Source organism: Corvus cornix, chromosome 10 (genome assembly GCF_000738735.6).
Source record: "Corvus cornix cornix isolate S_Up_H32 chromosome 10, ASM73873v5, whole genome shotgun sequence".
Classification (NCBI taxonomy): Eukaryota; Metazoa; Chordata; class Aves; order Passeriformes; family Corvidae; genus Corvus; species Corvus cornix.
The window spans coordinates 10,751,247-10,777,674 of record NC_046340.1 but is presented as its reverse complement, the minus strand read 5'-3'; the positions used below and the strand labels follow the sequence as shown (position 1 = coordinate 10,777,674).

Below are 26,428 nucleotides of genomic sequence, written 5' to 3'. Positions count from 1 at the left end.
TGAACCAGTGTATCTCATTTGTTGCACCTTCCATCACACATTTTATAACTGCAGTATTGTTTGAGCAGAAAGACAGAGTGCTAAAAATGCATTTTTGGAATAACTAGTACTTTGGGTTTCTTCTATTAACAGGTTCACTTTCCAAGTTCCCTTTACCTGACAAATCAGAGTTGGTATCTTCCTGCAGCACAAGCAGTACCAGCGTGTTCCAGAACTATGCCATGGAGGTACAGGATGATTTACTGATTTTAATCGATGGACTAGGAGCACATGTCTTTAAATATGAATAATATCTGTATCTCTGGTAAAGCTGAAAGCTTAAAACTAAGACACTGAAAGATAGAGATTTCTGTCACAAAGTGGATTTAATTTCAAATCCTGCTCTAGAAAGGTCTTTATTTCAGTCACATCTTTTGGTCCTTAAAGCTTCAGTTCTCAAGAGTTTACTATTGGATGCAATTGAATTCAGGCATCTAAATCCCTTGTGGAGATAAATTTGTTCAAAGTGAAAATACCAAGTCTTAAGCAGCACTGTATGTTTAGAAACACAGAAAAGAGAACTACCTATTTCTTGGTGCAACTTCTAGTAAGATCATTTTTCTTTTCACTGTTAGGCTGGTTTGGGTGGCTCTTCATTATTTCCTTTGCTTTTCTCCCTCCCCTTACCCCCCACCCTGGATTTAGGTTAATGACTGTTCATTTGCATCTTTTTTTCCCATTTCTACAATACTGACAGTCACCACAGAGTGTGTTTAAATTCTAATCATAGTTTATGTAGCTGCATAAATAGTCTTGTACTTTTATGCTTGCAGATTACAAATAACGTGTTATTGTTAATAGAAATGTTATTTAATAACTGGCTGGTTTTAATCTGATAAGCAATAACAGGATGAACTTGTATGCAAGGGGGGAGGAATATTCATCAAAGGGCAAAGATTTTGGCTGCAGTTTTAAGTGCTCTGTGAAAGAAAAGTAGCTTTGAGAACATGTTCTAGTGGATTCTGTTCCTGCTCTGTGCAGGTCCTCATCTCGAGCTGTTCTCGGTGTCGGACTTGTGACTGTTTGGTTCATGATGAAGAAATCATGGCAGGCTGGACAGCAGACGATTCAAATCTCAATACCACGTGTCCCTTCTGTGGCAATTTATTTCTGCCTTTTTTAAGCATAGAAATCCGAGATCTGCGGCGGCCTGGGCGGTAATAACAATATTGGAATTTTCCTCAATTTTGAATGCTCGTCATTGGGAAGTGCTTTTTGTTTGGGATTTGGGGGTTTTTTGGGGTGTCTTTTTTTTTTTCCGGATAATGTTAAGCTTCTGCTTTCCCTGCAGGTATTTTCTGAAGTCCAGCCCTTCTACAGAAAATATGCAGTTCCCATCCCTTTTTTGCAATCAGAGCGGGAAGTCCTGTAACACCACAGGCACTGTTGGCCTTACTACATCCCTGATGTCTGTCCAAGAGGATATCAATTCAAATAGGTAGATGTGCATTTCCTGCCTAGAAATTCCTCAGCTTCTCCATGGATATGCCTGTATTTTAATCAACTGAAATAAATTTAAATTTTTTGAAGAGGATAAATTGATTTGAGAGAGGATCTCTCTGCTGCCTCTCCCTCATCTCTCAGCTGGCCACATCATGCTTTCTCTGCCTGATATGCACCATTTCATCCCTAATATACAAATTCATGTTGGCATTTGTAATTCTGCAAGTTTTATGAACTCTTTTGAGGACGTTTGTGTTCATCATCAGTGCAAGGGGGAATAAAACTTGCACTGTAACATGAATGAGTGTGGTGGCTGACAAGGCAGAATTCAAACTGTCAGGTCCATTATTTCCAGGTTATTTCTGTCTGTCTGTGTACATGTTGGAGCACTCAGAGTAAAACAAAAAGCTGAGATTCTTTTTTCTTCTTTTTTTCCTCTCCTCTAGCAAATCTAAGCAGCATGACAATGTTTATGCCAGAAGTATCCAGATCCCCTCAGGACGAAGACAAAATACTTCTGGGTCAGAATGTACAAGTCATCCTGTAGCAAGGAGCATCAGTACTTTTGGTCCTTTGGAAGAAGATGAGAAGGAAAACCAGAAGATCAGCCATATCATTCCTACTGGTAGCCTGCCTGCTACTTTGCAAGGACCAACAGTGTGTAGTTTTTCTACCTTAAAAGTCATTTTTTCATGTGTGCCATAGATTAGAGAAATGTGTAACAGCATTAACCTTCCTAAATTACAGTAAATGCTAGGTTGTATTACTTAAACTAATGCTAGTTGCAGCTTTTAGATGTTGGTGTGTCGTAGAGAAGAAAAGCATTTATAAGACCTTGTAAAGACAGTTACATTCATTACATTAGTTACAACTAATGGCATTTTTTCTTTCTTACTGCAGGATTCCTTGGGCCTGGAATGGCGCTTGCCTAGTCCTGATCCTATTACAGTTCCTTACCTCAGTCCTCTTGTGGTATGGAAAGAGCTTGAAAGCTTACTTGAAAATGAAGGGGATCATGCAATAACGGTGGCAGACTTTGTAGATCATCATCCCATTGTGTTCTGGAATTTGGTGTGGTATTTCAGGCGCTTGGACTTGCCCAGCAACTTACCAGGATTAATACTTTCTTCTGAGCACTGCAATAAGAACTCCAAGGTATGGAATCAGATAGGAAACACTCACATAGGAGAAATGGTTGTTTTCCCATATAGGAAATCATTAGATGGTTCAGTAACTCTTAGAAATGTGTCTTGCACTATGCTGAGCCCAGTCCTGAATTGATAAAGAATGTGTCAGCTGAAGGAAAATATTCAAAACTCTGGAATGTGTGCTCAGCAGTGCTTGTGGGGGGCCGGTGTTTAGCTCTTACTTGTCACACTGTAATTTGTGATCCTCAGTTTCAAGGAGGATAAGCTTCCAGTTAGTTTTGTTGCTATTTGAGTAGCTAAGCAGTAGAAGGAGGAAGTTTAGATTTTAGGACTGTAGAAAATAGGCAAAACACTCATTTGCCGTGTCACTGGCAATCCCGTTCAGATTTAGCTTTCTGTGGTTTTAATAGCAAAGCTTTTTACCATGAGGCCTAGAGATGTGAAGATATATGTTAAATACAGAACTCCTTTGTCATGACTTCATAATAAAATATCTTTGTGTGCTTTCCGCTGTTCAGATTCCACGGAACTGTATGTCAGAGGACAGTAAATATGTTCTTATTCAGATGCTATGGGACAATATGAAATTGCATCAGGATCCGAGACAGCCTCTGTATATTTTGTGGAATGCTCAGAGTAAGTTTTGTTTCTTGTGGATTTTGGTGGCATTTTTTAAGAACAATTTTCATTTTGAGCAACTGAAGCATGTATGTTGAGAAAAGATGTCTTTGTGGATAGTTCACACAAGCTACAATACTGATTTTTGATCATACTGCTTTTTGTCTTGCAGGTCAAAATCGCACTCTTTTGTTTGAGAGTGAGTGTTAAGTTTGGTGTTGCTATTCTCAGTTTGGGTGACTTGTTTTGGGGGGGAGGTTGGTTCTGTGCCTAGCAGTAAACTGCTTGAACAATTTTTAGTTTTCCAGCATTTCTGTATCAAATCACTGACTGGCATTGCCAGTGGCGGCTTCTTCTTTGGGAAGGGAGGAATGAAAGGGCAATACATTTCATTGATGCCATTCATCCACTTGGCTCATGTTCTTATTTTTAGGATTTGCTTACTCAGAGTTTTGTTGCTGGTGTTGGATCACACACCTGAAAATAGCTCATGGCCCATTGCATCTGTTGAGTTTTCTTATGTGCTTTTTGTGTTCTACATTGAAAATTTTTTTACTTGATGTTTTGTTCACTACATACATGTCAATATTTTTGGTTTCTGTAGCCTTCCACCTTTTTTTAATAACTCTGTACTTGCTACACAGAGAATCTATTTATTCTTACAGCCTTTCTAATGTTTTTCAGCCCAGAAGTACCCAATGGTCCAGTTATTGCAAAAAGATGATGACTCCTTTAACCAGGAGCTCTTGAGGAGTATGGTGAAAAGCATTAAGATGAATGATGTGTATGGACCAATGAGTCAGATATTGGAGAGGCTCAACAAGTGGCCACATATTAAAAGACAGAGGTAAGACCACCAATGTGCCTAACTGGAGCAGTGTTGGGCAATAATCAGGTTATTTATGTGAATTATATTTTCCTAGTGTGTTTTGTAAAGAAAAAAGCACTGTTTTCCACCAGTGTTCTCAAATTTATCACTCTGGTAAGTTGTTTTTTTTTTTCTGGTAACTTTCACAAACTTAGTTTGTCCATTTTTTTTCTTTTTACTTTTTCCCTTTCCCCTCTCCTTTACAGCCACCTCTTTTTCTTACCTCTGAACCATGGGAAGCAGGGAGTGGGGTATATGTGTGTATATTTTGTTGTTAAATGTTGTTTATATATTACTAGGTGTTTTAAAATAAAACCCTACACTTGTTTCTAGGGTGTATGGGTATATTTGGGGTTTATTTTTAAGTCTTCAGTAGAGGACAGAAAAGGACCAAAGAAAGGTTGTTTCATATTTAGGAAGGAGATTTTTTCCATTAGCAGTGGGATTAGTGAACATTAATTCCTATGAATTTTCATTTCTTGCCTGGATTTACTGATTAATACTAGGATATACAACAGTCTTGTCAACAGCTGGAGCATTGACGAGGTGTTTATTTGCTTGTCTGCCTGCTTTTTCAAGCTAATGTGAAAATGCAGAATAGCAAATTCCTTGCCTGGTTAAATCTGGTGGAATTCGGTTGAGTGCTTAAGTGCATGTTTCTCTCTGCGTGCACTTGGTGCAACTTCCAGGGGACCTACCATGGGTGATGTCCATATATGGGGAATCCAGGGCATTCTCCAGAGCTCAGAAATGACAATATTTTGGAGGTACAATCAGGAATTATATTCAAAATGCATCTTTTTAACAATAAGTTATCTTTAAATGCTTCAATCCTTTTTTTAATAGAGGTTGTTTTGTGGTGTATCAGTGCAGTATGTAAACTGATTGAGCTTCTTACCATTTCAGGAGCCTTTACAGAGAAATACTGTTTCTTTCTCTTGTTGCCCTGGGAAGAGATAACATTGATATAGGTGAGTTCTGCCAACTATTTAAATGAGCACAGACGATGAATTCATGCAAACTTAGTTGTTCAGCTTCCAGAAAAAAAAATTCTGTAGATTAGATATGTGCCACTCTGGTAAGTGCCAAATAAAAAGGACTTTACAGATATTTTCTGCTGATAAATGCAGCTGTCCTGGCATTTGGGTGGTGTTTTTGAGCTCGATATCTAAAGTTGTTTTTTCCCTTCCTGCAGATGCTTTTGACAGAGAGTACAAAATGGCCTATGATCGTCTCACCGCTAATCAAGTGAAGAACACTCATAACTGCGATAGACCACCAAGCACTGGAGTGATGGAATGCAGAAAGATTTTTGGAGAACCATATCTTTAAATATACCTGGCTACAGAGGTGATATCTATGGTGTATCTCTGTGTAAAATAACCACTTCAGTCACAAGGAACATCTCAGTCTTCAGTGCTCAGGAACGTGCGTACGATGGACTGTGGCAGGAGGCCTCGGGAAATTCGGCCTGGCTACGGTTGTGGAGATGGACAGAGGGCAAAATGGGCCAAATATTATTTCCCTGTCCCTTGTCCTTTCTGCAAATCGGTGTGTGGAGAGGCAGGTTCTAAACAAAATCAGTTCTCTGACTTGGGACAACATATTACAGCTCCCTGAAAAAAAAATTAAGTAACAGGTGGACAGAAACAATGCACTGAAACTAATGTGAGCGAAGGAAATTCTTCAGAATCTATTGTTTACATAGAATATTCATGATGTTATGAAGAGCATACAAAATTGTATTATACATATTTTAAATTGTTTATAGTAAGTTGATATTTTTTTAATTTTTTTAAATTACTGGAGTGAATTTTAAATGAACTTGCTGCAGAAGCAATACAGTGCTTATTTTTTTTTGCAGTATACTGCTATTTATAGTAACTTGTCCAGTTACTTTTTGGAGAGTGATTTGTTTTTAAAGCAGAATAGAAAACGTTAACCTTCACCTAGACAGTACTCGAGATCCAGGATTTCTCTCATGCACACTTGGAAAATGTGTTACCACAGCAATCAGAAGGAAGGTATGGTAAATTTTGCAAAACTCTAATGAACACACTGATGTCTCTGTGAAACACTTCTGTAGAAATCTCCTCTTCCTCTCGTGTTCCCTTCCCTCCCCACTCCCTAGGAAAGGGAAAGCATATTGAAGAGTCCTATGGATTATGTTATGGAATCAGCCCATCTCAGCTGTTGGCATTTGTTAGTGTGGCCTCATTCCAGATGGGACATGGAGCAAATGCCAGTCTGCATTGAGTTCTCCATAAACACACAGTGCTCAGAGTCTCTGTGGTTTTGTTTGAAACACTCTCAGTACAATACCACATAATGCCAATCCAAAGCTTCTAACTCAAGTACATCCAGCAAACTTGCTACAGGGAATTATAGGGAATGTAACTTATTGGGGAATATTGTGCTTAGCTAAATATACTTGGAATGTTCAGTCTGTATTTCACAGTTGTTTGCAAAACAACTTTTTTTTTCTCTGAAGAAAACTGCTATATGTCCTTGTGGTGGAGTCACGGCTTTTGCCTCATGTTTTCTTGTTCTAGACATATGAAAAATGTTCTGTGCTCTCAGTCACATAGCAACTCCTCACCAGAAGGTAGGCTACAGGGAAAATATCAGAAGTCTTGCATGGAGGTGGGAAAACAGACATCGAACTGTATAAAACACCCTAAACAAATTAAATCATGCTTTAACAGATAGCTTTAAGTAATCTTAATGATTTTCCAATTCTAATTTCTTTTAGTTGTTGCTGTTATAATACTTCCAAATATTCAACTGTTACATTATATTTTGTATTGCAGTCTGCCTACCAGTAGGTGTTTTTAAAACATCTTTAGTTTGCAAGTATAATAAATCAGCAATATTTAGTTAGGCAGAAAGGTGATAAACTTTAAAGCTCACATTTACTTTATTAAGTGAAATGAATGAGCCTTAGAGGCTTAAATGAAAAGTAATGCTGCTATGAAGCTCTGTAACCTCCTCCCAGACCTCTGTAAAGTTGTAAGCAGATGCTGCCCTAAGAAGGAAGAATTTAAAATGTGTAGAGCTGCAGGTATGTGCTAACAATAATTGCAGGATGTAGTCTTGGATACAGCTTCCATCGGGTAATGCCTCTTCTCTAACGTGCTGCTAATTATGTAGCTGACCTTTTTGAAAGTATCCCCCCACCTGAGGTGGAGCTAGCAATGCTACACTTACAACATCTTTCACATTTAATTTATTTTAATGATTTGTGATGCTCTTTTGTACTGCCACACTTGTACAGTATCCCTTGTGCATGAAATGGAGCTCCTTTTCTCACCCAGGTACATGGTAGACATACCCTCTTCATTCCTCCGAACTATTGTGAAGTAAACAGGCTATTTTTGAACACATTCCCTGTAAGTACCCCTTAGTGTGCATCGCTGCTCTGCTCTGTACAGTAGGAATGCTGCATTACCATGGACATCTTGCCTCCAGTAGTTGCTGTATTTAAGCTCACAGCTGGGTGTGCCATGGGGAGGGTCATATTCCCAACTCCCTGCAGTTCTGTTTCCCATTTGCTACTGGGGCAGCCACTGTCCTATAGGACCTTCAAGCCATGAAAGGAGAGAGAGCAAGTGCTTTTTCCAGAGCTGCTGTGGGGCATTAGAGGGGCTGAGCTATGACCCAGCTTCTCACTCTGATTCCGGGGTGGCCGAAGCGCCGAGCCCAGTCCCCAGTCCAGGACACGGCGCATGTTAGTGCTGATGTGGGGGCAGCAATGTCACACGTGGCCCTTCCTCCATCTAGTCCCAGCCTCCTTGTAGGGACTTCCAACTGCCTCCAGACTTATAAACCCAATAAGTTTTACTTCTTTCCAATATCCCCCCAGTACTATCAGGTAGTGGATACTGCACTGGGAACAGGATTGTCTGTGCAGCCTTCACACAATCCCTCTGTTCTTGCATCCCCAGCGTGGCACTCCTGAAGCGTTGCTGATGTTAATTTGGGTGTGCTTTTAAATTACTATATCATGTAATAGCTCATCAAGTGAAATCATTATACTTAATGAATTGTTTTATAAAGTCTGTTGCAAGTCAGTCCACTGTAGAAATATATAAAAATAGAGTTGGAATAACAACATACTATAAGTGAGAAATTTTCCTCATTCAAGTCATAATGTTCCAAACGTATCCTGAGGTCGTAATTTTTAAGTGTCATACAATTCAGTGTTGAAACAGTTTTCAAATCTCCCTGTCCTTTATTAGAAAAGCAATTGGACTATATTTTCCAATATCACAAAGATGAATAAATAAAATATTTGAGACATATTTTCAATTTAAAATTTTGTATGAACTGAATTTCCTCCTTTTGTGTACTAAATAGTGCTTATGTCCAAAACCTTAAATAAAGGTTTTAGATTTGCAGTGCAATATATATTTTGCTTTACTTATGGTTCCACTGGAATAATTATTGGAGATGAAATACTGAAATGTGAATAGAAACTGTGCTGTTTCTCTGACACTGCTGTGTCCCATTTGAGAAGGTTTGCTGTTGGTACAGTTACAGCCTGATGAATTGGACTTCCACTGGCAAATTAAATGATTTGTATCCCAAGAAAGAGAAAATTCCTGCATGTAAAATCTTTGTGTAACAAATGGGAGGTGCAAATAATAATAATAGAGAGGGGTATTTCTGGATATTATCTCACTGGGATTTAAAAATGGTACTTTGTTAGTCTGCAAGCAGCACTTTTTAAATGAATGGTTGTAGATTTGTAAATATGTAATGTTTAAATTTTATTTACCAAAAACCAATATGTTGGATGTTTGCTTTGGTTTGTAGTTCCTTTAAAATATGCAAAGTCAATGTTCCCAATGTTAAGGTTTTTTTCTGTCTCATCCAAAAAAAGAAGTTTTACAGTGAGTCAATAAAAAGCTTAAAATCTTTCTGGTTATTTTCATTATTAGATGGATTAGAGTGACAGAAATGTCTGCAACTCTTAACCATGTTGTGTGCTCCCATGAGGTGTTAACAATAAACCTCTCGGGTTTGTTGTCAGTGGCATTTTTTCATCTTGTCTATGTAGAAGTCAGTGCTAACAAGAGGAACTAGTGCTGGTTAAATAATCTGTAACTGTCAGAGATTAGTGTCAGGATGAAAACAAACTCCCAGCAGTTCAACTCCTTGTAGTATTTGATTCCTAGCTTTAGTTTTGATTAGAGGTGATGTGCTATTCTAACCCCTGAGCCTTTTAGTCTCATTGCAGGAAGAGGTAAACCCAGATGACATCACACTTGTACTGGTGGCACTTCGCATGAATTTTAGGCACTGCACTGCAAGATCAGGTACAGATTTGATCAGTGCAGTTTGAGGGAGTTCATTGCTGAGCTGCAGCCTGTGTGTCCACACAGGGATTTTAAACAGAGCAGTTCCATAAAGGCCCAGCCACATCAGTCTGATTCTCTTCCACTGAAGTAAAAGTCACTCATTTCAGGGAGTTTGAGCAGTTCACTGGGTAGTTTAGAGTGTGTTCCTGAAAATTTCCTATAATGAGTAAATATTCTGTGCTGAAAATCAGCTCTTGTAACTTCAGGGGATTGGCCCTAGTGAAAATTTGATGCATCTAAATTGTATCAGCCTTTCCACAAGCGCCTAAACGTGTGTTACTTGATATTGGTAGTTTCAGTATCTGTTCTGATCCTAATGAAAAACATTAGAGGCTGACACACCACTTGAGACTGATTTATTTTTTAGCATGTTAAAGATACCTTATTTTCAGTAAGTTTGTTACAATTCTGGTTGCTTTTTTCAGCAGAACAACTGCTACTTCAACCATCTTTTGATGTTGCTGGATCCTCCCCTAGATCTTGAAGTGTCCACCTGTCATACAGATACTGGGCAGGATATTATCTTGTCCTCTAACATCACACTGATGATCAGAAACACAAAGTAGAGAGCAAACATGGTGAGCCCCAGTAATTTGTTCATTTTCCATTTACAGAGAGAGATGGAGATAATCACAAACAGGAGCATGAGGAAAAGGAGAACAATTGCACAAAACAAACCATTGCTGCTGACTGCCACGGGGCTGAGGCCATTGAAGATAGAAAAAAGGAACCAGGGAACTGGCAGGCTGCAAGGAAAGGAAAAGTAATTGAAATAAATGTTTTAAGGCAGTTCATTTTCTGCATCATAACTAAGCAATTTTTCCAAACTGTTACAGGGAAAAAAAAAGCATGATTGTATTCACTATAGCTCAGCATAAATCTAAACTGGATGTTGTTCCTGTCAAAACTGCATTTGGATAATGCTTGCACTATCATAATCCAATCCAAGAGTAAAAGGGGTTTGAAAATAATGCCTAAGAATTAAGTGCCTTGATGTGCTATAATAAAGAAATGTCCTGATGGTTTAGGATGGGAGATCAAGGCACTGATACTGACCTTCCCCAGGAGCTGAGTGTCTGAGTGATCAGATAAGGTTCCTGCCTGTATATCTTTGACATTAGCCAAAGATCTCTTGCATTTTTGTCTTGAAAAATTGGTAATTTTGTGTTGATTTAGAATTGGGTGAGGATAATGGGCTGAGTTATGACAGTTTGTCTTTCCTGGCTGGGTTTGGGTTGGGTTTCTTCAAAAGGAACTGGTTGCTCAGCTGCCCTTCATTTTAACTACAGCTAAAATGAAATTAACTGAGGTGTGTTTGGTTTAAAACCAGGTAACTTTGTGATTCAGAAATGCATCTCTTAGCATTGACCTGCTACTCACCCAACAGTGATGTCGAAGATGTTGCTGCCCACGGAACTGGACACAGCCATGTCCCCTAAGCCCTTCCGTGCCACGATGACACTGGTGATGAGGTCAGGAATGGATGTGCCTGCTGCCAGTATGGTTAACCCCATAATTTCCTCTGATATCCCAATTGTTTCACCAACCTAATCAACACAAAGTTGGGTAGTGCAGTTAGCAATGGAACATGAGTATACTTGCTCTGTGCAGTGTTAGTGTTTGTGCTATGTTTGCGTTAAAATATTCTGAGTCCCATAAATGTGGCAGCATTTTCCCGCTTTATAGAATTAAAAATTCAATTTTACAGTGTCTGTTGATTCTGGATTTGCTCTATAGGGAATCTGACCACAGTGGTGCCAGCACCGAGCCAAGGTCAAGTCAGCTACAGCACAATTTTCCTGTCCTCAGTCCTCCTCTTCTAGATGTTGTCTGCCTTTCCGAATTTAACATCAGCTCCGCAAGATCCAAGGGCCTTTGGAGATGACAGTCCTTGGATTTACGGCATGATCAGATTTACTGGGCATGTGCAATATATCACTCAATACAGACTGGGGGGCTGATCCTACAAGATGGAAGTATTAGTTCCCAGAATACCAGGTGAACATTAAGACTGGGGGAGTGAAGATCATTTAGCAGCCTCCAGAATCAGAACCTATATTTTCCTGGAATTTTAATTAGGTAATGGATAATTATGTTCTGCACAGAAACATTAATCAATGAAAAGTCAGAATTAAGATAAATCTTGATAGTACTTTTCCTTTCACTGATGCACAAACTCCCTTGGAAGTTCTCAGAAAAGAATGAATCTTTGTCAAATCAAAAATTCCCGTTTGGGTTTTAACAAAACAAAGTTTCTACTGTTGTGATAGATGACTGCAGCTGTAATTCATCAGATAAAATGCCACAGTAACACTGTCCCCTCTCTCCATCTACTTGTTCTGAAATGGTGATTTGCAGAAAGAACATAAGCCTCTTACCTGGTGAGCCCACCACACCATGAGGTAAGAGAATGCAGCAATCCAGAGGATGGATCCAAAAAATGTGATGACAAAGAATTTTTTTGACTCCTGTTGAAATCAAGTTTGAAAAGAAAAAAGAGACGTTTCAGGGAAGTTAATAGTGCCCATTGAAAACTATTCACCTGAAACACTTCACTGCAATTGATTGCTTTAACTTGGACCCTGGTCTCTGTTTGCTCTGTTTTTCAGCTTGATTAGGTGACCTGTAGTTGCTAGAGTTTGTGGTTTACTAAATAAAGTCTCTGGGATGACATTACACTGCAGCTGGGGCTCTTGTCCCACTCCCTGCAGCACTAACAGTATTTCAACTATGCAGACTCCAGACATGGAAAAATGGACCCAGGGACTCTTGCCTGGAGGAAGTCTATAGCTTAGTTAATGACTCCAGTAGCAGAAGGAAGATAGATTCTTACCGAGTTTCTGACATCAGGCAGAGTGCTCCAGAGAGGAAAGACAATGGGAAAGAGGAAAAGGTAAATTGCTTGTTTCTTCCTTGATTCTGGCCATTCCAGAGATAAGGGCTCATCGTTTTCATCACCCTCTGTGCTGTCACCATCGCTGTCCTCCTGGCTCTCAGAGCTGCTGTCTGAGGTGTCACTGCTTGATGGAGGCTGTACGTCAGGATAAAAAATCAAAAAGCCAATATGTTTTCACACTAACAAGGAGCTGCAGTTACTCACCATGGCCTCACCTGAGCAGAGCTCACATTTGTAACCTGCTGAGGGAAGCCACAGCTCTTGTGGGACAGAATCCAGGCACACCTCCACCCCAGTACCTGTGTATTGTTAACTAATTGGCATCCATTAACTATAACTACCTTCTAGACACAAATTAAACATTTTATATCCTTGAAAAACCTTTTCTCATCAGAACTGCCAAATTACATCACCTGAAAGGGATTTGGGGAGCAAAACAGAACAGTCTGCTGGTGAGCACAGGACAGGCAGGTGCTCTTATTTTCCCTTACCCTGGAGTGCCCTCTGACCACAGAAGAGTCATTTGAGGGGACAATACTATCCAGTCTCAGTTGGTGTCATAATTTGGACCCAATTTGTGTTTGTAAGAAAAAATGTTTCAGCCAGCATCTTAATAAATCACTACACACAGAGCCTATTTATAGATGCCAGTGACATGGGTTGGGTCCTGCCCCAACAGCTCTGGAGAGGGAAGAAAGAAAGTACACGTGAAGGTCAGCCTGGATGGGCACTTAGTGCCTGTGCTCCTGATTTTGATACCTGTCCATCCTGTGGCACATCTGCCTTCTGTGTGTCTTTGCTGGGCTCTGAGTCACTGGCAGGAGTTACCTGGACGGTGCTCGGTGCTTTCTTTTCCTCTTCTACAAAAAGCAATAAGAAGGAGTTCTGGTTTCAGTCATCTTGGATGGGTGGTCACCATATCAGGTGGTCACCTTCCCTGTGACCAGCAGGAGCTCTGATCTCCCTACCACAATGGTGGCATTTCAGGTTAAACACCCTGAGATTGCTTAGGTTTGTTGTGTGTCCTCCCTGACTCCTGTGATTGTGTTTGGTAAATCTGGGCAGAATTTGGCCCACCTGGAGTAGAATGACATTTTGATGCTCCCCTGACCTTCCATCCAGAACTGCTGTAAGGGGCGCATGTGTAACAGGGAAATGCTAATTACCTCATCTGCAGCTGACTAACATTTCTTGGTTTTTTTCTGGATTCTGAAGATTATATTAAAACCATCCGTAAAACTCAGAAAGGATGTAAAGCTTTGCTTTTCAGATCCCCCCCTGACACCCTCTTCCCAGCAGAGCACAGCATTCTTCAGGGACCTGATATTCTTCAAGGCTTCTGAGAAATGACCAGGATGTGCTGCCAGACTTTAATCCCTGATCATTTGGTGGGTATTCAAAAGCAAATAGGAGGAAAGTGCTGACACATACAAGGAAGTAACTGCAATGTCCTGCTGTTCCTGAATTAACCTGCATAGCCAAGAGGAACACGGAAACCTCTGTGGAAATAGAGTAGAAATATGGATAACACGGAGCAGAGGTGAGGGAGTGAAGTCAGTGTGGTGCTTATAGCACGCACCAAAAATTTACTTGGGTTTTAAACAGTTTTTTCTCAAGTTTGGGATTCATTCACCTGTGTGAGGCCGTGTTGGGAGGTGCTCAGGTGCCTATGTTGTGTGGAGCTGGGATCTTCCACACAAAAGTTTCTTGTTATTCAAAATCTGCAGCCTTGCTGGCAGCACAAGCCTGTGTGTCAACAGTGACAGAGAAAGCCCAGAAAAAACATTAAACTGACAGAGGGCAGATCTAGGTTAAATGTTAGGAAAAAATTCTTCCCTGTGAGGGTGGGAAGCCCTGGCACAGGTTACCCAGAGAAGCTGTGGCTGCCCCTGGATCCCTGGAAGTGTCCAAGGCCAGGCTGGACGAGGTTTAGAGTACCCTAGGATAATGGAAGGTGTCCCTGCCCATGGGAGGGAGTGGGGCTGGATGGTCTTTAAGGTCCCTTCCAACCCCAACCATTACATGATTCTGTGATTATATTAAAGGAAGGATGCACACGTCCTTGGAATTGCTATAGATGGGAGTCAGTGCAGCTTATTTCCTCTGGAGCAACCTTCTGTGCCCTTCTGCAAGTGTGTGAAGGTACTTTGTTTTAACAAACACCTCATTTGCACGGTCTACCAAAGACCAGCAGCACCCAAGTGCTATCTGCAATGGTCTGATTTCCCTCCTGCACTGTTCCCTGGCCATTTCCAGTGCATCCTTGTATCTCTCCCTGCCCGGACGCTGCCTCACTAACAGCTCCGCTGGGGATGGCTGTTCCTGCCTGCGTGCATCGATTGATTTCTGCTGCATTGTTACAGCAGTCATCTGTAACCAGTAATAGCACAAAATTTGTGTTAGACCCCAGTGTTTCTTTGCCAGCCCTCGGGCTTTGTGTGTTGGGAAGGTGAGGGCTTGCTGTGCAAAACAAAGCAAACAGTACTGGCTCTTCCTGCACTCACCTGGCTGGGAGCCTTGTCCTTCCAGGGTCTCAGCCTTGGCCATGTTCCTCAGGATGTCAACCCTGTCTTTAAATTTTGCTGTGGGTGAGAGAAGGACACAGTCATCAGGGGCTGTCACTGCAAAGCCCCCCTTGACCTGCCTCCCCGACACACACATGCTCTTGCCCCCTTCCTCTTGCAGGGGCTGCAGCCAGCACTTCCCCAGGAGTTGTTCTGGCTGTGACCCCAGTTTTTGGCTGCTAGTTGGTCATAGCTGTTGTATTTAACTGCCTAGTGCTACAGCAATTACACCAGCAATTTGACATGGTACTAACACCATCCTATTTAAAGACAATCTAGAGGAATGAGAAATCCTTTCTGGGTCAGTAATACAGAGGATATCTGTACTTCATAGGAAGAAAATGCAGAAAGAACAGAGGAGGAGTTTTGGTGCAATATCATCTTTTTCCCAATGGACTATTGATTTTTTTCCGCGCTAGATTATGTGCAAACTAAAAATGACACCTTCCTCCTGCCATGTGGCTGCTGAAGAGGCTTTAGGGTGCTGCTTACAGCCTGGGGACCTGATGGGAATGGAAAATAAATACCTTTTATGTTCCAGTTCCCTGAAAAATTATTGCTTTTTCTAAGTATACACAAGTGTCTCCTGCTCCTGGTATCCAGGTTCAGCATGGTCCAGGCTGTCTGAGAGATGATCTTCACCAGCACAGGTCTGCTGCTCTATTTCTGGGACTGCCGAGGGCTTCTTCCACTATAAACCAAGCTCTGCTCTACTCTGCTGAGCTGCTTTTTTAGTGGTTTACAGTGAACTGTGAAACTGTGTGTCTCTATAGTTGTTTTTTGCTCAAATATCTTACTGCTGATTCTCAGAGAAAGTGAACAAGAATGGGTTCAAAGAAAAGTCCCATTTTGCTCTAATCTATGTCCTTTGTTGAGCTGCACACCCAATGACTGAGGGTCACTGGATTTGCTTGTGGACAGTAGCCACAAGGAATTGGCCAATGCTGTGCTTGGCTTGTGTGCAGGGCTGTAAATTAATTTCCTCTGAAAGTTTTATCACACTGATCTAATCTACTGTGCTGTTGCCTATGCACCCAGAAGGTGCTGTTGTCATTTGCCTCAAGGGCAGGGCCCTGCCACTTTATTAATCAGAGTGACATTGAGATAATAGAAATAGCAGGTCCAGCCATTTGAGCAGAATTACTGTTCTGAACTGAACCTTCTGAAAATCAGTAAATTCTGGTGTATGCCCAATAACGGGGCCCAGCTTAGACATTAACACCTCAGGGGACAAGTCCTACTCTGGTGAGATTCCTGCTTCTGTCTGACAGAAACATCTTTCACCAACCAGGATTTCCACTGAGCAGTGGAATGGCTGGACTGAGATGAAATGACCATGAAGTAACAGAATGGTTGGAGCTGGAAGGGACCTTAAAGGTCATCCAGCCCCACCCCCTCCCATGGGCAGGGACATCTTCCATTATCCCAGGGTGCTCTAAGCCCCGTCCAACCTGGCCTTGAACACTTCCAGGGATCCAGGGGCAGCCACAGCTTCTCTGGGTAACCTGTGCCAGGGCCTCCCCACCATCACAGGTAAGAATTTCTAATCTAAATGGTAATTTATTCTCCTTTGAAAGGCTGGCTGGGACTCAAGAGCCGGACTGTTCCATCCTCCTTGTCAACTGAAGTTCACTGGAGGGGATGTGAAGTGTTTCACTTCCTTCTCCCTGTGCTTGTGCACAAGCACGTCCCTCAGTGCAGGGGCGACCTTTTGCTCCCAGTCTCCTCTAAGCAGTGGGCAATGCATCCTTCTGTTTGACTTTTCCCAGAAGCTGCTGCAAAAGCTCCTGTCAGCAGGGTCAGGGCAGTCAGGCTCAGGCTGAGATTATGGAAATTCAAGCTGCTGGCTCGCTGCCCTCAGCCAGGCCACAGGCTGGGAGTGCCAAGTGGAACCTGGGAGCATCTCTCTGTCAGGATAAACAGATTAGGCCCAGGCCACTGTCCAGTTCTCATGAGATCAGCCTCATTTAAAAGGGTGTTAATTCCTTTGACACACAATTCCTGCAGGAGGGACTGAGACTGGAGGCAGAACTGGCTCTAAGCTGGCCAGATCTGCATGTCAGCATGGGGAGGAAGGATGTCCGTGAGCTCAGTCCATGCTGTTCTGGATTAGCTGTGCAGGGCAATGTCCCTCTCAGTCCCCTGGGGCATTCACTGCTGGCAACTCTGTCCCCTGGGCGGAGAACGCATGACACAGGGCATGTCTGTGTCCGGTGGCCCTGAGATGTTTTCCAGGAGAATTCTTGTTCTGTGAATTGACAGCATCCAGGATGGACTTCAGGTAGCAGCTGAGCTTCTACCTTGAATTTGGCTCTTACATTTAATTCACTCTTTGGCACTAGTATTCAATCCAACAGGATTCACAACACAATCAGCAGGGAGGATTTTTTCTTTACAATTTGGCATGAACCTGAAGGATTTGGAGATTCTGCTGTCTAAAAGTGGAAATATAAAATAAAGGTCTTTCAATTCCTTTTGCCCCTTTGTATCATGATTCTCTTACAACAAATGATGGAATGCTAATGAAGCAAGGAGAAGCTGTAGCTGCCTTCAGCCTTGTCCGGCCTGCAACAGTGCCCAATGCTCTGGTCTAATTTCCAAAATCATTACCTTGTTAACTGGGGCATAGTGAGGGCAGGCAGCTCTGAGAACCTCTCTGCTGGAGCCTTTTGCTTCACTCAAAAAGAAATGTAGGTTTCTGCCTTTTTCTCTGTGTGACTAGAGTTTGAAGAGTCTGATGGTAAGGCTAGAGGTTCAGAAATGAGAGGGTTCCTGAGCATTTCCAAAATCCTCGCTCCCTTTAATTCCCCAGCAGTTCCCTCTGGTGTGTAATGGGATGATCTTGAAAAGATCTCATGCTCTTCTTCTACTCACTTTCACAGAAAGTGGGGAAAAGGACAAAACAAAAAACTTGCTAGAAATTCCTAATTTAAAAAAAGGCACATTGAAAGTAAAAAGTTCTGTCAAAAATATAATTCAGGATGAAATGTGAATATTGGAATTTCTAAAGTAAACATGTAGTCTCCCTGGAGACAAAGACTTAAGTAATGATACCTTCCTAACTCAAAAAGGAAAAAAACACATTCTGAACTCAATCCACTCTTCAACTGAGAAATTTTGTTTCACACAAGGGGTGTTGCAAGTTTGTGTTTCAGACTTATTCTGTATTTCCAAGACCTCTGCCCCTGAAATTTGGTTTTGGAGGCCCAGCTTTTCTATGTTTCGTACCTTGCTGCCCTGAAACCACTTCCGTGCTGCCCAAATAAAAAGCGAGGGCAGCAGAGAGAAGGAAACCCTACAGAATCCTAATTGCAGTAGGTTCAGTGAGGAACTGCTGAGCAACTGCTGGCAACCTTTTCCTTCTGTTGAGTGTTCATTACCACAGCCTCTAAGTGCTGATGCTACAGGCCTTGGCAAGAAGGAACAAGGGCCCTTGAGGAAAGATAAATTGCTTTGGGATCATCTTTTATGTGGCAGCCTAATTACAGAAATGTGCCTGGTACAGACAGTGCTGCACACACAGCAAAGGGAGGGACTGTATTGGTGATCCATGGGAACCAGGCATAGCTGTCCCCAGGGTCCCACAGGGCTGCAGAGCTGTTAACACATATATAATATGTTAACACATATATAATATATAACATAATAGGGAACTATTAACATATCAGAACACAAGTCCTGATATGCCTTGGCAAGTTCAAATCCTTTTTCAGAGCCATCCTCAGGATGTCATTTCATTTCTTTGGCCAAGCTCCTCAAGGCACTTAGGTTTTTTAGTCCATGCATAAATTCCTTTTCTCCAGACTTTCTTTTCTTCAGGTAGGAATTTATCAGGGTCAGGAGTATCTCCTGCAAGACACACTGGCTCCTTGATTTTGAGTGCTGAGCTGTTGTAATACAGTAATTTTATTGTTATCTTTTATAAGGCGCTGTCTCTGTTCTCACAGTCTTGAGTGGAGCAGGCACGTACGTGGGACAGAGGTTTTGCCATTAACTCAGTGGCGTTAGTAAAGTAAAGGGTCTAGGAAATAAAAATCTTCTGGAGAGGCTGTGCCCATCCCGGCACAGTCCCTGCGGTATCAGACGCAAATACACACGGCCACACTCCCATCTAGTGGCTGCCGCACACACAGGAACTCACACCCTGCCGGGCCGCCGGCAGAGGCTTAGGCTGGATATCAGGAAAAATTTCTACACCCAAAGGGTTCTCAAGCCCTGGCACAGGGAGTCACCAACCCCAGAGAGATTTAAAGGATGTGTAGATGGGGCACTTGGGGACATGTGGCCTTGGCAGTGCTGGACTTGATGGTCATAAAGGTCTTTTCCAACCTGAATGATTCTGTGATTCTACGTAATGGGTAGGGAAGGTCTCTGAGAGAAGATCCAAGCTGGTCCCCCAGACCTGTTTATTCAGTATTCACAAGGCCTGGGAACAACAGCCTCGTTAGCAAGGACAGTGACTCACAACTGCATGGAAACTCCCAGCAGCCTATTCTGGGCTGAACTGGCTGGGGCTTTCCTTCGCCTGGGCTGCCAAACTCAGCCCCCCACAACTCTCCTGCTGACAGGCCCCAGGGTTTCCACCAGGGCACCAGCCTGGACCAGAAAGCCAAGCTTGTGGTGGCCTGGGGTGGGGAGATACTGCACAGGGACATTTAGAGGTGTGGGAAGGATGAGAAGGTGCTGGGAGGTCTCTAAGTGGCATCAGCCCCTCAATTCTGGCACTTCCTGATGCTCAAGGCAATGGCATATCCTCTTGGAAGGTTTTGGGTCTATCCTGGTGCTGTTGATACAACCTTTCAGGGGCACAGGAGGCAAGGAGCAAACCCTGATGCGTCTGGCTCTTGTTAGGCTACTGTTCGTAACACATTGGGTGCCTTCACTGGAATCTGTCAAAGCAGCCACTGATCTGCTTTGCTGTCCTCATCCAACCTCCTTTCTTCCCTCGATCAGTTTGTGCAGCTGGGATTCTGATCTGGAGAGTCCTCTTTGTAACCTCTGTGAGGGACACTAGAGGTGTTGATCTGCTTAGCTTCAATCTCTCTTTGAATGGGCAGCAGATAATCTCTTTAGAACAAGTAGGGCAGTGGAGGGGTGGGGCATGTGCTGAGCTAGGAAAGAAAACCTTAAAAATGTCTTTTTTTAATGTGCTTCTCTATTTCTTGGAAAAGGAACCTCCATGGTGTGATTGGATTAAAGTTAATATAAAGCAGTCTGTTAAAAGGCTGTGTACAAAGACCCTGGTCTGTCTGGAGATGAGGCTTCTTTGCACCCTGAGCAGTTTAAAAGAGGTCTTGGACCTGAGCTGGTGCCTCCCTGGCCCTGGGGAGCTGCCCACTGCCTGCACAGTGCTGTGGGCATGCTTTGCCATGGTAGTGATGATACCATAGCAGTGCAGGTGGGCTTTTAGAGGTGTCGGTCTGAATCACATAGAATTGGCCTCACCATCATGATTAGAATCTCAGCTGGGATTTTAACTATTTCAAAAAGACAATTCTTCAAGGGTTTTAACCTCTTTTTCTGCTGATGTTTCAAGGCTGGGATTAGGTCTGAGCTAAGAAGAGGAAGATGGGACATGCTGCGGAACAGAGGAAGCCTGTAACTCAACGTTTGATGACCCTGCAGTTGGAGAGACAGCAGAGATGAGGGACAGGACTGACTGTCACCACTTTCAGGGACCCCAGCAGCAGCAGCTGCCACCATAGCAGTAACTAGCTTGGCACAGGAAAAGTAGATATGGCAGGACCAAAACATGAAGTGTTTGTCCTTGCCAGCCACACGATCAGAAGGGACACATCCCACCGCCATAGAGCTCCCCTCACCAGACACTATCTGTGATGCTCAGCTGCATACCAAGGGTGAGTTGCTGACCCTAAAATACTGATTGTATTCCCAGTTAAACCACTCAGGGCTGTGAACCCAAGGCCCCTCTGGTGTGGAACATCCACTCACCTTCTGCCAGGGGGTCCAGGGTGTAGATCATGAGCTGGAAGATGGTGCCGCGCATCTGAGAGTTATGCAGGGAGGCCGAGCTGCTGCCCCGCTGCAAGGCTGGCCCAGGCTGTGGGAAGGCACAAAGCCAGTCAATTCCAGCTTCCTTGTCCACTACATCAGACAGGGCCTCTCCAGGCCATAGGGCAGCAATTCAACAGCAGCAGAGGAATGAGCTGTTCAGTGTTTGCTGTGAGGACCCTGCCAGCCTCTGCTATGAGAGCCCAGGAGGAAATTTGGCCACAAAACCAGGTAAGAAGACTCACTTTCTGAATTTCTGTATGCCTGTTTATAGCAGAGAATGAACAGCACTCTTCTAGTTAAATCCACCCGGGAAGCCTGAGCTGTCTCCTAAATTTTATAAAAATTCCTTTAAGGACAGGCCTCAGCCAGGTGTCCTCTTAAGCAAACTGTGACCATTGTGCCTGATATGATACAGGCTTTGGTCCAGGTTTCTTGACACAGGAGTTGACACCTTTACTCATGACCTGACATGGGGAGAGATTCAAAATACAATGACTTCAGATCCCTGTAAAGTTGCTTAGACCTACCTGCAGCTTCCTCACATCTGTTGGCTTCATTGTTCCATCATCTGCAACTGCCCCAGTGCTTGTCTGCAAGCAACGAAGAACAGAAATGACCAATCACCTCTGCTGCTTCAGGATCTAATGATCCTTCAGGCTGCTGCCTGTGAGGAAGGGGGACAGCTGACACAAATGCCCATGGATGCTACCGAAAGAGCCAAAGCCATGGGCCTCCTTAAAACCATTGGCTTCTGAGAAAAACAGGATTCTACCTACAGCTCCCCAGTGAGGATGCAGGCACCTGGGGGCAGAGTCACAACTGATTCCTGTAGCTACACACAGACCCAGACTTCATCCCCAAACATCTGTATCCTTACTCATTTTCCAGCAGAGTGAAGGTGCAAAGGGGGATTTTTTACAGTAATTAGCATTACTTTCCATCACTTATAATTTCTGTGATTTAATTTTCCCAAGGGATAGGTTCAGCAGCTCTCTGTCATGCTACTAAATGTTAATAAGAGTTCTCTGTAAACTTCAAGTGCAGGGCTGGATTCAATTTGTGATGCTTGGTGATGTCCACAGTGATGTGAGTGTGTCACTGCCATATTCTTGCACATGTATCCCACTGGAATGTAACACAGGAGCTTTCAGGACTCCCAGCCATGAGCACTGGCTGAACAACAAACCAGAAGCAGGAAAGAGAAGTAGTTTCTTGATTCTGCACCACTTCAACTATCCTCACTTTCCTCATCTGCTTCCTTCCTTTCCTTAAATGATGTGGAGTGCCAGGATCAGAAGGCAAAGCAAGCTTGAGGGCCAGGGACACATCCAACTAGCATAGCTTGCAATGCCAGGGGACAGTTTGAAATCTGGTGGCATGGAATTGGGTTTGGGCACTTCAATCTGATTGCCAAATGCTGCCCAGGAGAGCTGGCAGTGGTTGCTAAAGGCTGCCAGATGCCTCTCTGTGCTGCTGATCAGGTAACGAGTGATACCACCAGCATCCCAGCAACCCATATGGCTTCAGAAAGGGAAAAGAGAATTTTCCTCCAACATCTCTCAGTTGCAAGAGGCTGGGACAGAAGCCTTTTCCCCCCTATTTACCAGAATTGTCCAACCTTATTCCCAGACCAAGAATGTGTTCCTGCAAGTGTTCATTCTGAAACTTCTTTACAACAACCAAGTAAGCAAAATTCCACACATCTTTGAAAGCACATAAGCAACCACAACTGAGACCTTTAGTAATTGCACAAGTAGAACTCCCTTTTAGTGAGTTCTCCAATCTCTTAGAATCTCTGTCTAGTTTGCATTTCCCTCATTTTAATACCATAATTATTGACCAGTACCTGTATTCTGAGGTTCAAATATGTGCTTTGTGAAGGAGATGCAGTTTTTCTTTGTGGTTTACCTTAGAAAAAGTTACTTCCAACTTGCCCTCTGAACTCTAATGACACCAACCTTCTGCATATGCTCTGCTGATGCTGCCTGCACAGCATTTGACTTCTTGTTGAGCTCCTGCTTCACCCATTGCTCTAGGAACACGTTCTGTTTCATGGTGTACACGTATGTGGCATAGGCAGTCAGTAAAAGGAGGCTTTCCCACCAATCAATGACACTGTCTAGGAAAAACAGGATGAGCATCAGTAAGTCTACAATGTAGAATGAGATGTCTCTAAATAAGGGCCACCATGTCAAGTGGAGTATCTCCCTTGAGAAGAGGGCACAGGTGCCAACAACAAAGAGGATATTAAACACTGCTGAGCCCACAATGGTACCGATGCCGACATTGCTGTGTGAGATGAAGACACCTATGAGGGAGGTGAAGAGTTCTGGTGCTGATCCACCTGCTGCCATGAAGGTGGCTCCAGCCACATCTTCAGAGATCTGCAACTTCTCAGTGATCACTCCCAAAGCAGGGACAAAATACTCATCACACACTATGGCCAAGGCCACAAAAACATACATTATGCCAAAGATGTGAAGTACAACCCACCCTTGCCTGCGTTCTTCCACACTGAATAGGTCCTGGGGATATTCTCCTTTGGACTCATAGGGTGGTTTTTCATCTTGGGAGCTTTCACTGGCATTTTCTTGCTGTGGTGTTGTACCCACTGATGTAGTGACTGGCACAGCTGGCTCAGGGTCCACATAGATACAGTGCCTTATTTTGGGTGCTGTGGCATTGCCTCTTACAGCAGTCTTGTTGCTGGGGAGGTCCCTGGAGGTCACTTTGACAGGGTCTGTGGGTTGGGGGACTCTTTGTGATGCTGGAAGGGCAGAGGGGCTGAACTGGAGCTGGCAGAAAGAGAGGACCAACACTATGGCAAGCAAGAAAAGGATTCGGTTCCTCTGTAGCCGCCTCCTCTGTGGTAAATGCATTTCCTAAAGGTTCAAAACTCAGAACTCAGTGTCCAGAAGCCACTGAAGACTTCACTTGGTCAGCAGTTTGCTGATCTGGAGCATCAGGACTGGAACTGCATGGCACAAAATGAGGAATCCTGCAAAAGAAAATCTGGTGTGAGAAACAAAGTACTGCAACTTTCCACCATTTGGGCAGCAAGACTTCACTGACTGCTTTTCTATTATTCATTAAAAAGAAATTAACTTAAATGAGTAACGAGACATCTAGATCCAGGTTTCAGTCTATTTTTTTATATATGACTGTAGGCTATGCTGATTAATAGTCATAGGTTTGGCTTAATAGAGAGGAGTTGGCTGAGACAGTCCAATCCAAGCTGAATTCTGATCCCAACAAATGCCCATATCCAGGAGCTGTTAAGGATTGTGCTTTTACTGCAGTCCAGTTGTTATTCTGTAATATTATAAACTGGGTCAGTGTTCTGCAGGAGGAGAAGATACGGCTTCTGTCAAGGAACCAACTTTAAATTGCTAGAAATGATGCTCTGAAGACAAGACCAAGCTGTATAAAACTCCCTCCTAAACCAGTTATTCACCAAAATAACCTCAGCAGGAGGATTGAAACTGGTTTAGAGTTCCCAGTGATGCTGCTCTGTGGCTTTCCAGCCTTTCAGTCCCCAGGAAACCATCCAAGGAAGGGTAAGTTTTTTCCTTCCATTTGAGCAGAGCACGAGGAAGATGTGGTTCTAGTAAAATTGGGGGTGCTGAGCAACCATTTGTTTCTATGACTACATCTTTTCAGGACTTTCTGTAGAAATCAGAACTGGCAAAGTGGAATTGTAATCATACCTTTTATTGGGGGTAATTAGCATATCTTGCATAATTATGTGAGCAGCATTTAGAAAGGGAGAGAAATTGTAAATGCCAGAGTGACAGTGCCTGCAGCTGTGACAGCATGGAGACAGGGGTTTGGGCCTGGACAGAATTTACCTTTCAGTACTGCTTGAATGTTTTACCTTAAATGGACATTCTTCATGGATTATTTTTTTCCTCAGAGTGGGCATGTTACATTATTCTTTAGCTGGATGTGAATCATAGTTTTCTAAATCATTCTCAGGTAAGCTCTTCATTCAAGTTATCACAGACTTACCCTCTTGCATAACACCCAGGGAAGTTATCAGCCTAAATTTCTTGCAAAACAGGCAACGTTAATTTAAACTGTTGAGAGGATCACTAAGGCAACAGTAATAGAGGGTCATGGGAGTACCAAATAAACAGATGAAACAAGCTTTGCTTTTCATACGTAAAAAGAACATAAACATGCATGTGGCAGAACATTGCAATAGGTATAACAAATTGCACATTATGAGAAAATCACTCTCCCTAACAAAGATAGGAGAGTTAAAAGGATGGCACAGAGAGGACACAGACGTATGCACACAATCCTATTTAAACACTGGTTTTACTTCTCCTCTCCAAAATGAGCTGCTGAAAAGCCTTTTTGCAAACAGAAAGACATCCGAAGCTAGGATCAGTTCTAAGAGCTCTCCAACCTTTCACAGTTCCTGACCAGAGGAATTGTTTCTCTAGTCTTGTAAGTCTAGGTCAGCTCCTGATAAACTCCTGTCTCAGTCACACGAGATCCAATGCAATCAAACAAACCTCCCCAGCCTACCTTCCAAAGGTTTGTCCAGGAGAAAGGGGAGTTCCAGGGGTTGGGTGTAGTGCTGGAAACTTCTTTGGTACTGAACAGCCAGATGGGAGATGCTGTTGCAGAGAGACGCAGGTGAAAATTTTCACAATGTCTCCTCTGCTGGTAGAGTCCTAAAACAAGAGCGGGTCAGGTGTGAAGGACATGTTAGTGGGGGAATAGCCAATCCCATTTAATATGCACAGCCCCTAAGAAGATTAAATAGTATTGTATAGATTTGGGTCTATCTCTGAAGCCAACACCTTTGTCTGCTATCACAGGTTATTCTCAATGTGAGGGCAGGTGATTATCCCCTTCACAAACTACTGGATTGAAGCAGTAGCCGTGGACAAGGATCACCCTCACGGCACTGGCAGGGGGTAAATCACACATAGAAACACTTTTAAACAAGGCACATGGAGCTGCATTTTGAAGCATCTCCTGTGGCTGACAGGCCAGATACCAGACAAGCAGTTCTGCTGGCCTTTGCCACAGTATGTATCTACTTTGCAATGCCAGAGGGAGGTTTAAAACTCGTTGTCTCCTGGAAGAATTCCTCAGGCCCTGTGCCAGGAGCACCAAGGAAAAGGGAGGGAGCAGGGACCTGCTGGGCACAGCAACCTGGGGATGGTTCTTGTGACTCTTCTGTGGCACTGATATGGTGCAGCTCCACAGGGTAGGAATTAACAACATCCCTGGCCAAGGATTTAACAGCCACAACGATCTAATAATCAGATTTTTCACAGGTGAATTAGAAAATTATGATTTGATTTTGGGTCCTTCATGCCAAGAAGGACACTGAGGGGCTGGAGCATGTCCAGGGAAGGGAATGGAGCTGAGGAAGCAGCTGGAGCACCAGGAGCAGCTGAGGGAGCTGGGGGGGGGGGGTTCAGCCTGGAGAAAAGGAGGCTCAGGGGGAACCTTCTGGC

At 43.2% G+C, this 26,428-nt stretch overlaps 2 protein-coding genes across 11 annotated transcripts in view; one reads left to right on the top strand and one right to left on the bottom strand.

Moving 5' to 3' along the window:
- Positions 1-9,035, top strand: part of DENND4A (DENN domain containing 4A) — a 49,215-nt gene extending 40,180 nt beyond the window's left edge. For 6 of the 7 annotated variants that reach the window (XM_010390945.4, XM_010390946.4, XM_010390943.4 and 3 more), the window contains 10 exons: positions 133-227; positions 1,021-1,196; positions 1,331-1,477; positions 1,929-2,139; positions 2,383-2,637; positions 3,149-3,266; positions 3,421-3,447; positions 3,933-4,095; positions 5,023-5,087; positions 5,312-9,035. In XM_010390945.4, the coding sequence (XP_010389247.2) occupies positions 133-227; positions 1,021-1,196; positions 1,331-1,477; positions 1,929-2,139; positions 2,383-2,637; positions 3,149-3,266; positions 3,421-3,447; positions 3,933-4,095; positions 5,023-5,087; positions 5,312-5,448 (1,394 nt within the window). In that variant the 3' untranslated portion in view covers positions 5,449-9,035. The remainder of the gene's footprint in view (positions 1-132; positions 228-1,020; positions 1,197-1,330; positions 1,478-1,928; positions 2,140-2,382; positions 2,638-3,148; positions 3,267-3,420; positions 3,448-3,932; positions 4,096-5,022; positions 5,088-5,311) is intronic. The other variant, XM_010390947.4, reaches the window with a different exon arrangement.
- Positions 9,036-9,815: 780 nt separating this feature from the next.
- On the bottom strand, positions 9,816-25,663 carry SLC24A1 (solute carrier family 24 member 1). 4 transcript variants are annotated; one of them, XM_019280928.2, is made up of 11 exons: positions 25,485-25,663; positions 23,445-23,949; positions 22,910-23,066; positions 21,479-21,541; positions 20,889-20,997; positions 14,877-14,954; positions 13,132-13,232; positions 12,310-12,507; positions 11,855-11,944; positions 10,857-11,023; positions 9,816-10,222 (listed from the first exon to the last, which is right to left on the bottom strand). In XM_019280928.2, exons 2-11 carry the CDS (start codon positions 23,828-23,830, stop codon positions 9,973-9,975), a joined length of 1,599 nt encoding a protein of 532 aa, XP_019136473.1. In that variant the 5' UTR covers positions 23,831-23,949; positions 25,485-25,663; the 3' UTR covers positions 9,816-9,972. The 4 variants fall into 4 exon arrangements, with proteins under 4 accessions (XP_019136473.1, XP_010389250.1, XP_039413373.1 ...); XM_010390948.3 differs by having other exon boundaries at positions 22,910-23,949; XM_039557439.1 differs by lacking the exon at positions 25,485-25,663 and having other exon boundaries at positions 22,910-23,070; positions 23,445-23,530.
- Positions 25,664-26,428: the final 765 nt, after the last annotated feature.